The sequence below is a fragment of the Cavia porcellus genome, unplaced genomic scaffold, assembly GCF_034190915.1.
Source record: "Cavia porcellus strain 051 isolate PalLab524CR breed Dunkin Hartley unplaced genomic scaffold, mCavPor4.1 scaffold_13, whole genome shotgun sequence".
In the NCBI taxonomy this organism is placed as follows: domain Eukaryota; kingdom Metazoa; phylum Chordata; class Mammalia; order Rodentia; family Caviidae; genus Cavia; species Cavia porcellus.
This window is the reverse complement of record NW_026947496.1, coordinates 72161730-72174665: the sequence shown is the minus strand read 5'-3', so window position 1 is coordinate 72174665 and position 12936 is coordinate 72161730. Positions and strand designations below refer to the sequence as shown.

The 12936-nt window shown below is 39.3% G+C and overlaps 1 protein-coding gene across 7 annotated transcripts in view; it reads left to right on the top strand.

The window, feature by feature from the left end:
- Cnot10 (CCR4-NOT transcription complex subunit 10) overlaps positions 1-12936 on the top strand; it is a 67729-nt gene that overhangs the window by 40103 nt on the left and 14690 nt on the right. For 5 of the 7 annotated variants that reach the window (XM_005005282.4, XM_003473400.5, XM_063260448.1 and 2 more), the window contains 3 exons: positions 3224-3345; positions 4948-5124; positions 7650-7730. In XM_005005282.4, the coding sequence (XP_005005339.2) occupies positions 3224-3345; positions 4948-5124; positions 7650-7730 (380 nt within the window). The remainder of the gene's footprint in view (positions 1-3223; positions 3346-4947; positions 5125-7649; positions 7731-12936) is intronic. The other 2 variants (XM_063260445.1, XM_063260447.1) reach the window with 2 other exon arrangements.

Genomic DNA, 12936 nt, shown 5'->3' with positions numbered 1-12936 from the left:
TAACCAACCTTAGGCCAGTTTTTAATTGTGAAAAGATTGAGCCTGGTGAGCCAGAAGCAGTCCAAGTGGGCTACCGACTCTCCCAAGGAGAAAAAGGACACCAGAGAGCCAGATTCCGATGTTCCTATGGAAGGGAACTCTCCTTCCAAACAGTAACCACCTTCCATGTCATCCACCCTTTCTACAAGCCAAAGGTGCCAAATTGAATAGTGAGTACAGTATAAAAGTGTTGTTTTTGTTAAACTAGATTAGCATTTTTGATAAATTACACACATTATACAACTCATTATGGAAGCAATATATGTGCACCTATGTTTATAGCAACACAATTTATAACAGCTTGATCTTAGCAACAACCTAAATGCCCACCCACTGAGGAATGGATTAAAAAAAAGATGTGTTGCTTTTATACAATGGAGTACTACTCAGCTATAAAGAAGGATAAACTAGAGACTTTTATACATACATGGGTGCAACTTGAGACGGTACTCATAAGTGAAATAAGTAACACACACATGTAAACATCGTATTGTCTCACTAGTGTGAGAAGCTGAATGAAACAACATATGTGTGCGTGTGAGATATATATGCATATATGTGTGTGTGTATATAAACTAGTCAAAATAGTTATACTACGGATTTCTCTCATGTTACTAAAGAGAAAGATTTGTGTGGGTATTGTTCAGACAGCTGAATGTAGATGTCTTATGCTCTGGATGATTTGGGGATGACAATACACAGTGTAGGTACCATTGTTGGCCCCTGATTGATGTATTTTCATTTTTATTGAGACAGGGTCCACTGTGCCATTCAGGCTGGTCTTGAGCTCACTTTGTAGCCCCAGGCTGATCTCGAATTTGCAACTATCCATTGGCCTCAGCCTCCTGAATGCTGGAATTATAGGCATGTGCCACCATGCCCAAGCTGTGTTTTGAAATTTTTAGTTTTTCTCCTTTTTTTTGTTTTGTTTTGTTTTGTTTTCTCCTTGAAATAAAATAGATTTGAAAAAATAAAAACAAGCATTTCCTTGTTTATTAAAACTTATATGTGTAAGTACAACAGTAATAAAGTTAAAAACTAAAGTTAGAGCATGTAACTCAGTGCAAGCCCCTGGTTTTGGTCTTTAGCACCAAAAGGGCAAAAAAATTTTGCATAATATGAAAACACTGAGGAAGAATTTAATTCTACAAGGTCTTATTCATGAGCTCCAGTTTGAGAATTTGTAGTTTGTTTTTATGGTGCTAAGCAAGTCTAGCACTGAGGTACATCCACAGTGCTAGGCAGTTTGGGTGTCTGTATGATGAATAGTTGGGATCCCTCATAAAGGTACCCTAGGGATTTAGAGTGAAGAGAGAAGTGTGGCCTCAGTGCACATGCATTACCTTTCAGTGCTGCATTCTGGGTAAAAATTGGAAAAAGTTTGAAGGACACACACGTGTGAGAGCTGCTTCCTTTTGCCTCCTTATATTCCTGGAAGCAACACTAGCAGCTCTAGTGGAGCCACCTGAGGAAATTTGACTAAGGCTCTTGCTCTTGCTACATTAGCAGGGTCTGATTCAGAAATGTGGCCAGATGTGCTGCCATCATTTCTGTCAGTACGGGAAGGATATCAGCTTCGCCAGGCGGGGCCAAGTGATCATCCTTCAGTGGATTATCCAGGACATCCATTCACTGAAGGAGCCTGTACTTACTCTTTATCCTTGAATTAGACAATTTAAAAACTTTTTAAAAAATAGAAAGAGGAGATATACCATACATGTATATAAAAGTAGCCTTTACTGTTTTCAGATTAAATAGGAATTTAGTAAGTATCTCCTTTTTTTTTTGAAACATGGTCTTGTTATGCAGTTCAGGCTGCCCTTGAGCTCACTTTGTAGCCTAGACTGGTCTCAGACTCACAGTGATCCTCCTGCCACAGCCAACTGCTGGGATTAAAGACATGTGCCACCACACCCAGTTGAATTTCAGATTCTTAGAAGGCAAGGATTATGCCCATATAAACTTAAATGTGGATAGTTTCTTAGAGGTTATATATTGCTGGAAGTTTAATGAATACTTTTAGGTAAGGAGGAGAAAGATCTGTGGTTTTTTGTTTTTGTTTGTTTGTTGTTTGTTTGTTTGTTTGTTTGTTTGTTTTTGGTACCAGGGATCGAACTCATGACCTCAACACTTGCCAGGCAGGCACTTATGCCACTGAGCTAAATTCTCAACCTGATCTATGTTTCAAGATAGGCATGAGGCAGGCTTGGTGGTACATTCTTGTAATTCCAGCACTCAAGAGACTGAGGCAGGAGGATCACCATGAATTACAGACATAAATTCAAGGACAGCCTGAACTACATAGCAACAAGAGGCATGATGGTGCACGCTTAGAACTCCAGGACTAAGGGAGGGACTAAGGGAAGAAGATCACAATTTGAGCCCAAGCCTGGGCAACTCAGCAATTTAGTAAGGGCCCTATCTCAGAGAGAAAATTAGGGGGTGGGAGAATCAAGGAAATGTTTTTGTTTTTATTTTTTGAAGGGAGAGTTGGGGTTTTTTGGTGGTGATAGTGGTAGTAGTGTTTGGAGACAGGGTCCCTCTATGTAGTTCAGGCTGTCCTTAAACTCACTTATGTAGCCCAGGTTTAAACTAATAGCAGTCTTGCTGCCTCAGCCTCCTGAGTGTTGGGATTATAGGCATCTGCCACCATGCCAGGCTGAAAAAATGTTTTAGAAGATAGAACTGCCTCTCTTTTTTCTTTTACACTGTATTTTTACTCTGATGCCCAAATGCCCATAACATGCAACATGGTCCTGGGAGTGTAGAATGATGTAAACAAATAATTCTAATAATAGTCATTTTTGGATTGGCTTTTTTCCTTAAAATTGCCTCAAGTCTCATATTAACAAAGTATATGTACTTTGTTTTCAGCTTCATGTACTTCTTTCCTCCAATAAACATTTCCTTTATCACAAAAAACTCACATTAATGAAAATTAACTTTCTTAAATTTAGAGTAATTGTGAAAAGTAGTTCATTTTTTAGATTATATCTTTTGAGGGGGCAGGTCAGGGTCTTGCTTTGTAGTTCAGTCTGTCCTTGAACTCACTGTATAGTCCAGGTTGACCTCAAACTCACAGCTTTCCTAAGTGCTGGGGTTACAGGTATGTACCTCCATGCCCAGTCTCACATTGTATCTTATAGTTTCCTTAAATTTATTTGAAATGATTTGTATTTTGTAGACTTCTGAACAAGAAACTAAAGGTCTTCCAAGTAAAAAGGGAATCGTGCAGTCTATCGTTGGTCAAGGCTATCATCGTAAAATAGTTCTGGCATCACAATCCATACAGAATACAGTATATAAGTAAGTATTTTGCAAAAACTAAATGTTTCACATAATGTACTTATGCATTAAAAATATGCTTAGAATTCATCATTTCAAAGGAGTGATTGCTTTGTAACTAGGTTTTATTACCACTTCAGTAAACCGACCCAAAGATGGGTCATAATGCATGTTATCTGATACCATTTTGGTTTACTGTTCCGTGTGTGCTTGAAATTGATGCCCTAAGAAACTGTGGTTGATTCAGAGTCATTGCTCAGAATATCCAGAAGAGGGTGTCATGGTATCTCTCTTCATAGAGAGTCACATCTCAGGATCCATGCTAGATTGGCTCTAGGATGACTGTCAGCCCAAAGCTGCTCCCTTCTGTGAGTTCCCTGTCAGTGGGTCCAGCCAACCACAGGTGAAAAATATTCGGAAGAAAGAAATTATATCCTTATGGAATGTGTACAGACTTTCTTGTTATATCCACAAGCAATATAACCACTTAGGTAGCATTCACATTGTGTAGGTAGCATTCACATTCTGTTAGTTGTAACAAGTACGCTAAAGACAATTTGAAGTATATGAGAGGATGTGTACAGGATATATGCAAGTATTGCTTTGGGAGAAGGATTTTGGTTGTTTCTTTGTTTTTTGTTTGTTGGGGTTTTTTTTATTTGTTGGTCGATTTGAAACAGGGCCTCAGTATGTAACGGGCTGGTTTTAAACTCTTAGCAGACCTACTGTGTCAGCCTCCCAACTGTTGCAATTAGAGGTGTGCGCCACCACACCCAACCAGAACTATTTTTAAAAGCAAAGATCAACCAAAACAAGGCTCAAATGTGAAAATATTTTTCCCCTTCCACAGTATTACTTTACTGGTCCTGACCTTCATTACATTTTTCCTTGTTTGAAGATCTTCTGAGCATTATTAGTACTGGCACTGTAGTAGTCAGTCATTCTTGGTTTATATAATGTACATACTTACTTAAAATTCATTATTTATGCTTTTTTTACATCTTATATATACGATTCTGGATTGGGATTCTTATACTTATTTTTTGGTCTTTTTCCTTTTTATCGGTACCAGGGATCGAACTCACGACTGCCTGCTTGCAAGGCAGGCTCTTATGCCGCTGAGCTAAATCCCCAGCCTCTGGATTGGGATTCTTTAGCATTCTCTTTTAACTCTCCATATTAAAATTTCTGCTGGGGTGGTAGCCCAGTGGTAAAACACTTGCCTTAGCATGCCTGATGCCCCTGTGTTCAGCTGCCTGTCAGAACATGTAGTATAATAAGATCAGCTAATACAATCTGCTCCCCAGCACTATAAAAAAAAGAAAGAAGGCTGGGGACTTAGCTCAGTGGAGCAGTGCCTGCCTGGCAAGTGTAAGGTCCTGAGTTAAATTCCCGGTATACACACACACACACACACACACACACACAAAACCTAGAAAATAAACTAAAATTTCTACCAAAGAACAAATTTTATGCCAGCCCAGCCTGGACTACATACAAAAACTCTTATCTCCAAAAAACCAATTTCATTAACAGCTCATTGGTTTTGTTCCTGATAATAGAAGATTCTCCTGTCTCTCTCCATCTTCTCGAGTTAGCTCAATTTGGTTTTCTTCTTTTAAGTGACGGGCAGTCTTCAGCCATTCCTGTAGCCAGTATGGAGTTTGCAGCCATTTGTCTCAGAAATGCCTTGTTGCTGTTATCTGAAGAACAGCAAGATCCAAAGCAGGAAAATGGCTCTAAAAGCAACAGTCAGCTCGGAGGGAACCCAGAGAACAGCGAGAGCAGCGAAACTTGCAGGTAAGCTGAGCCCTGTCTCTTGCCTCTTCAGTTAACATCATCTTTTAAAAACTCCTAAAAGCTTTAGCCTGAATTTCCAAAATTCTGTTTTAAGCCATAACAAAAGGGATTATATTTCCAGAAGACAAAAATAAAATGAAGATTAAATAAGGAAAAATTCTTGAAGGAAAAGATGGAAATAGCAGCCAGGCATGGTGGTATACTCCTGTAATCCCAGTACAGAGGCTGAGGCAGGACGATCGCTGAGTGTTCAAGACCAGCCCAGACTACACAGTGAGTTCAAAGCTAGCCTGAACTGCATAGTGAGACCTTGTCTCAAAAAGACCAAGAAAAAAGCCCTGTGATTATCAAAGATAGCTTTACTGTTAACATTTCTGAAAATACTTAAACCCTAAAATGTCTTCATTTCTTGTTATACTTTGCTTTTTCTCTAGTTATACGGTAAACTGCTAACCCACCAAATATTTGTTTTCTGGAATAAAGTAAAAATCACACACCAAATACAGAAATTGAGAGAATTGACTTAATAGTAACAAAATAAATACCACTAGATAAAGTTCTGCATTTTATGCGAAGTGGTTTGGTTTTGTTCGTCTGTTTTGTTTTTGTTTTTTTGTACTGGGAATCAGACTCAGGATCTTGCACTTTACCAGGCAGGCACTGTGCTGCTGAGCTGTATCCTGCACCACCACCCCCAACTTTTTTTTTTTTGACAGTGTCTCTATAGTTCAGGCTAGCCTCCAACTCATGGAGATCTTCCAAGGCCTCCCAAGTGCTGGGATTACAGGTGTTCACCACCAAAGCTGGCAAGTATTTTTTTTTTCCTGTTATTGGAGATTAAAAGTAGGAATTTTAGATTTTATTAGACAGTAGGAATGAGGAATGGAGAATAGGAATAACTCCTAAGAGACACAAGGGGTCCTGAATGGGTTGCCCCAGCAATTTTTTTCTTGATTATAATTTTTAAATTATTATAGAAAACTCAGGAGGCAGGCTTGGTGATACATTGCCTGTAATTGCAACACTTGGGAGGCTGAGGAAGGGAGGGTGACAAGTTTGAGGCCAGCCTGGGCTGCATAGGGAGTTCTAGACCAGCCTAGAGTAGTAAAGAAGACTCTGTCTCAAAAAAAAAAAAAAGATCTGTGACATAGGCAATTAACCTCAGCTCTTGGGAGGCTATCTTATTTACTTTTTTTTCATTGCGATGCAAAAATACTCAACACCCAATATGAAGGAAGGGAAGGTTTATTTCTTACAGTTTGGAGGTTTTAGTCCATACTCAACTGGCTCCAAGACAGGGTGGCATGGCAGGACAGCCGTTTATGGCCACCACAAACAGCAAGAGCAAACAGAGCAAAAGAGGGAAGATGCACCTTTTTCCCACCCTTACACTGTATGTTAGCTGCACCCTTGGGTGGGTGCAGCACTTACACCACCAATCCCAGTGCCAGACAACAAGTCAGTCACAAATACCAGACTCATCTGCATCCATGATTTCATCCGACTTGGGGGACCATCTGAGCACAAACCGTAACAGAGGCTGAGGCAGGAGGATCAGGAATTTGAGACCATCTTAATTTAGCAATTTGAGAGGGTGGGAGAGCACACATCTGTAATCCCAGAAGTCAGAAGGCTGTGGCAAGAAGATGCCACATAGTGAGTTCAAGGATGGCATGAACTTTCCAGAGAGACCTGTCTTAACTATAGAAAGAAAAAATGAACGAATGACAGACAAATTTTTAAATTATGAAAGGTTTGTCCCTGATTGATTGATAGATAGATGTTTAAATTAGGAAGGATTTACCCATGTCAACCAGTTAGATTTTTTACTGTAGTTGATAAAAAACAATGTGAATATTTTTTAAAATGTGTGAAAATATTGGAGTGATTTCCTTTATAATAGGCATGTTTTCAGTTTTTTATTGTGGGTTTTTTTGTTGTTTCTGATGGTGGAGGTAGTTGGTTGGTTTGTGGTTTTTTTGTTTGTTTTGTTTTTCTTTTTTTCTTCTTATCTTTGAAATAAAATGAATTTGTTTGATTGTTTTGAGACAGTCTCCCTATGTAGTCCAGTCTGATTTTGAACTCAAAAGAATCCTGCCTTAGCTTCCACTCCAGTTTTTGGTTTGGTTTAGGTTGTTTGTTGTTGTTTTGGGGTTTTTGCTTTTATGGTAATGGTAATCAAATTTAGGTCATTCTGCCCCTGAGCTCTACATTCTCAGCACTTTCATTGTGAGACAGAATCTTACTTGGTTTTCTAATCTGGCCTTGAATTTGTACTTCTCCTGTCTCATCTCCTACGTAGGTGGGATTTCAGGTGTGCTCTTCAGGGCCCCACAAGTTAAGAGACTTTTTAAAAACACTATTGTATGCTGGGGAAATAAACCAATACACCAGTAGTTTTAACATAGTGGTGATACCAAATTTATTTTGACTCATATGTTATCATGAACACTTGCATGGGAATGGGGCGAGAGAGACAGATTTAACATTTGTTTCTTTTCCTAATAAGAATCTGTCTATTTCAGCAGTAAAAGCCATGATGGAGATAAATTGATTCCAGCTCCACCCTCTTCTCCATTGAGAAAACAGGAACTAGAAAACTTGAAGTGAGTATGTAAGCAAAAGGAGCACTGCACCTATTAAAATGAGCATTTTTTATTTTTATGCCCTTTGTTGGTGATAGAATTAGGCAACACCTCAGTGTGTGAAATAAAACGAATGTTAATAAGCTGAACAGGTTTTGTAAACAGAAGAAGGCTGAAGAAAGCAAAATGAGAAAACAAAATCTGAGCATTCTAGGAGGCTGAGGCAAGAGAATTCCCAAATCTGAGCCCAATTTGGACAATTTAGTGATATACCAAGACCCATCTCGAAATAAAAAAAGGACTGGGGAACATCGTGGGTTCATTCCCCACTATTGCTAGATAACAAAATAGCAGTCAAATTCCAACCTTATAACTAAGTTTAGTGCTAGATTTTGTTCTGAGTGGTAATGTAAAAAAAAAATAATAATAATAGGGCCGGGGATTTAGCTCAGTGGCATAAGCGCCTGCCTTGCAAGTGTGCAGTTGTGAGTTTGTTCCCCGGTACCAGAAAAAATAATAACAATAATAAATAAAGTGAATTTCACATTATAAAATAAGGCAAACTTGGATTCTTCTGTATATATTAACTTTTTTTTTTAACAGCAGATGGAAGAAAGGAAACATAATAAGATAGAAGGGACCTTAAGGTATATACAGAAAAAGGATTACTGTGCAAGACTATAGCAGCAGAAATGTGGAACAATGGCCAAGAGAAGAAGTCCTAGAAGATTTGTGCCATAATTTCACAATGGATGGCCAGGCATGGTGGCACATGCCTGTGTAATCCTAACACTAGGGAGTCTAAAGCAGGCGGATTGCTACAAATTCAAAGCCAGCCTGTAATACGCAGCAAGACATCATCTCAAGAAAAAGAAGAGAGAGAGAGAAAGCCCACAATGCAGTGTTAAAGGAAGTCTATGACAGGAGCCAGCTGTCTTTTACATAAGAAGCCTGAGTGTATTGGTTCTTCATAAGATTATGGAATTCTTTGAGAGTTCATCTATTTATGAGCTGAATTCTTTAATGTGATTGAAAATGTATGTGATTAGTATAAAGTTTAGTTTTTATGGATAGTTATATTTCACCCTTTGTGCTCTAAAATACCCAAGACACCAATACAAAGCCCAATTTTTCTAACATAAGTAATATGCAAAAATTATCATTATCTGATGGTCACTTCTTATGATATGGGCTCATAGTCTCTTGAGTATTGTCAGTTTGTTCATTTGTACAGAAATGAAAATGAATGAAAAATTTTCCCTCTCCAAGATACATTTATGTTTTCCAAAGACAGGAGACAGTTGAAGCAGTATGGAATCTTTGTTAAAATCAGTGTAGCTTTTAAAAAATATTCTTACATTTGAAACAAAAATTTGTCCCCAAATTGGGAAAATGTCTCTGAAATCAATTAAACCTTTTAATTGTAAGGCTCAGATAATTTAAGAGACATTAATATCACACAAATCAGGGCTGGAGGTATAGCTGAGTGATAGAGGGTTTGCTGGCGTGCTGAAGGCTCTGAGCTCAGTCCCCAACGTGGTAGAAAATAAATAAAACCATGGATCAGGAAGAGGATAAATGAATAGACAGATGGACAAACATACACTAAAATAGTGGTTTGGTTCCTGAAGTACTCAAAGCTGCACAAAGCCATTCATTTCATTCAGTTGAGAAAATGTATCAATGTGCATACTCTGAAATCTAAAATTAAATACTATGACTTTAAAACTTCAAAGTGATTCTTGCTCTGCAAAGCCAGTTTCTCCCTCACACTTTACTTTCACTTTCTCAAGTAAACTTTTGTTTACTTAACAAAAAAATCTTAGGCATGGTGGGTGGCACATGCCTATAAAACCATCATTGGTGAGGGTGAGGTAGGAGGATCTCAGTGAGTTTGAGGCCAGCCTGGGCTACATAGTAAAGTCAATGTCAGCAGGAATTGCATAACAAGACCCTGTCTCAAACCCTGTACCACCACCACCCCCTAGAAATTCTGTATTTTATCAGCTTCAGGTTACTTGTACAGCATATAATCAAATTATTTGCCCAGACTGTATCCTCTAGATCCAGGCTTAGTGACTCGTACCTATAATTCCAAGACTGGGGAGGCTGAGGCAAGAAGATCTCAGCAAGTTTGAGGCCCAGCCTAAAAAACATAGTTAGTACTGTATCTCCAAAAGACCATGAAGCTCAGGTGGCTTTATGGGCACTCTGGTTGGGGAGTCCACTTCCTCTTCACTATCCCAAGCTTCTCACTAAGCAACACAGTGCTGCTGCTGCTACAGAGGGCAGTGCATAGAGGTGGCCACCTTCTGCAGGCCAGAACTGGTCTTCAGGGCCTCCGTGACCCCCTTGCAGACCACGTGGGCTCAGCAAAAGGAGTTGCAGGTCTCCAAGTTACTGGGCTGTGTGCCATTATGTCTGCCTATCCCTCAGGATCAGGAAGCATGAGTGACTTCCACACTGCCATCCCTGCAGATGCAGAGAGACAAAGAGACAACCCCTGGCCCTGCTCTAGCAAGAAAGCCCATCTTTTTATCGTATGTTATGGGTGCAAAGGATATCTTACTGGCTTTCATACGCATTTTCCTGAAGTTCCAAATGAAGCAAAGTTTAATGTACTTAAACATTCCTTGAAAAACATTAATTGAAATGCTTTACTAGTTTTTTTTTTTGTTTTGGTTTTGAGACAGAGTTTCACTCTACAGTTCAGGCTAGCCTTGAACTCATTTTGTAGCCTAAACTGGACTGGAATGCACAGCAATCCTCCTGAGTGCTGGATTACAGATGTATGTCACCATGCCCTCTTTTTTTTGTTTCGTTTTTGTTTTTGTTTTGTTTTGTTTTTATCAGTACCAGGGATCGAACACACAACTGCCTGCTTGCAAGGCAGGCGCTTATGCCGCTGAGCTAAATCCCCAGCCTTTGTTTTTGTTTCGTACTGGGAAATTAACTCACTGTCTCCAGAGCTTGCTAGGCAGATGCTGTGCCACTGAGCTATATCCCCAGCCTATAGTTTTTTTTTTTTTTATGGTGGTGTGACTCAAATTTCCTGAATGCTGAGCAAGAACGTCACTGAGCTACACTGCCAGCCCCTTCTTACACATTTAAAGAGATTCATCTTTTGTAGTGCGATGTAATAGTTCTTCATGTATTCTAGATGGAAGTCTCTATACTAGCTGTTCCATTCATGGTACAAAATACTCGACCCCAGGACTCTAGAGGGAGTGGACATGAGACAGACCCCTCACATTCTCCTGGCTCCAAGCCTGAAAGGTGTGACAGAGCATACCTGCTCCAGCCTGGGCAGTCCAGAAGCAGAGAAAGAAAGCCAGAGAGACAGCCTAAGAGCCACACCCCAGTGACATGGTCACTCTTCAACTGGGCTCTGCCTCCTGTAACATGGTCAGCTCCAAATGAGTACAACAGCCCCATGTTTGTTCACCTTCCCAAAACCTTGCCTCTGAACACAGGCTTTCTGGGAACGTCCTAACAGTCTCCTAGAGGCTGTGTAACTCATCAATGTTTTATAGCATTCTGTGGGTTTTCACTATTTTGAAGATGTTCAAAGAACATTTCTCATTTTTTTCTCAAATATTTACTGAACAGATGCAGAATAAATGGTCTAAGGGTAATCTTAATCTGAAAATATAACTTCAGGCATTCAGAGGGCTATCTCAAAGAATGAAGACTTATTTAGCATTTCTAGAACTTGAAACAAATAGAGGCAACCAACAGGCTGCAGGAGAGCACTCAAAGTATACTACTTATCTTACTAGCTTCTCTCCACATAATGCATTCCACATTTAACTTGTCCCTTCCTCTGAAAAAAGGTGTTAGAATTTAATATTTCCCATACTACCCTAAATTGTACATGCATGGTAAAGGCTCCTCTGCTAACAATGTATATACTCATACTATTGGGAAAAATTGTAAGTGTAACAAACTTACACTTTGTGACAGGATCTTGCTGTGTACCTCAGACTGGCCTTGAACTTGTTATGCAGCCCAAGCTGGCCTCAAACTCAAAATTTTCCTGCCTCAGCCTCCCAAATGTTGGGATTTATAGACACTACCACACCCAACAAAAATGGACATGTTTAACATTTTCCTGGATTGTAGATAAATGGAATAAGATTGAGGTGTTTTTCTATTTTTTAATTTTAAAATCTAACACTTATCAGGCTGGGGATTTAACTTAGCAGAATAAGCCCCTGCCTGTCAAGCACAAGGTCGTGAGTTCAATCCCTAGTACCAAAAAAAAAATTGCAGCAATAATATCTAGCACTATCTTCAGTTTGTTAAAAGAAGTTACCTCATTGAATATTTGTAGTCATTTTCCAAGTAATATTTGCCACGAGATTTCACTGCAAATTTATTTTCCTTTGACAAATACTGACTGACTAGATTTTACTCATCCTAGCTTCTTTTTTTTTTTTTTTTTTTTTGTCTTTTTCCTTTTTATCGGTGCCGGGGATCGAACTCACGACTGCCTGCTTGCAAAGCAGGTACTTATGCCGCTGAGCTAAATCTCAAGCCTCCATCCTAGCTTCTTTTAGTAAGTGTTAGTATTTCAGATACTTGGATTAGATAAATTTAACTCAGGTTATAGGACTTTACTTTTTTTTTTTTTTTTTTTTTTTTTTGGCTTTTTTTCATTTTTATCGGTACCAGGGATCAAACTCACCACTGCCTGCTTTCAAGGCAGGTGCTTATGCCGCTGAGCTAAATCCCCATCCCCTAACTTTACATATTTTAATACACTGTCTTGCATAGTTGTAATTTAGGCTAAAAGCAAAAAGAAAAAACAATTCCCTTTTTCTTTCTCTCTTTCCTTTTCAGGGGTTGATGTCTGAGAACCTAGGAGGGAAGAGTAGGGTTTTGTTGGGTCTTTCCCAGGGAGAAGCACCTATATCTGTTCCCTGGGGAGAGTTCTTCTGGTCTGCTGAACTGTCAGATCCGCTGAATGGTTGGTAAAGCAGATTGGACAGTGCCTCAAAGTAGTGTGTGTGTGTGTTGGGGAGGGGACGTATTTTAAGCAGTAATGATCAAAAGTGAAGTGATTCTCCAGGAGCTTAGTAGACAGAGCCATATGCATTTCTTAAGTGTTTCTGTCTGTAGGAATTGTCATGTTCTAGGAGAAAGAAAAAGCTGCATGTGGGAGAGATTTGGGATAGATGAAAAAGGGAGCATAAATGATGGGGTGACTTTGGCATTGAAACTTGTT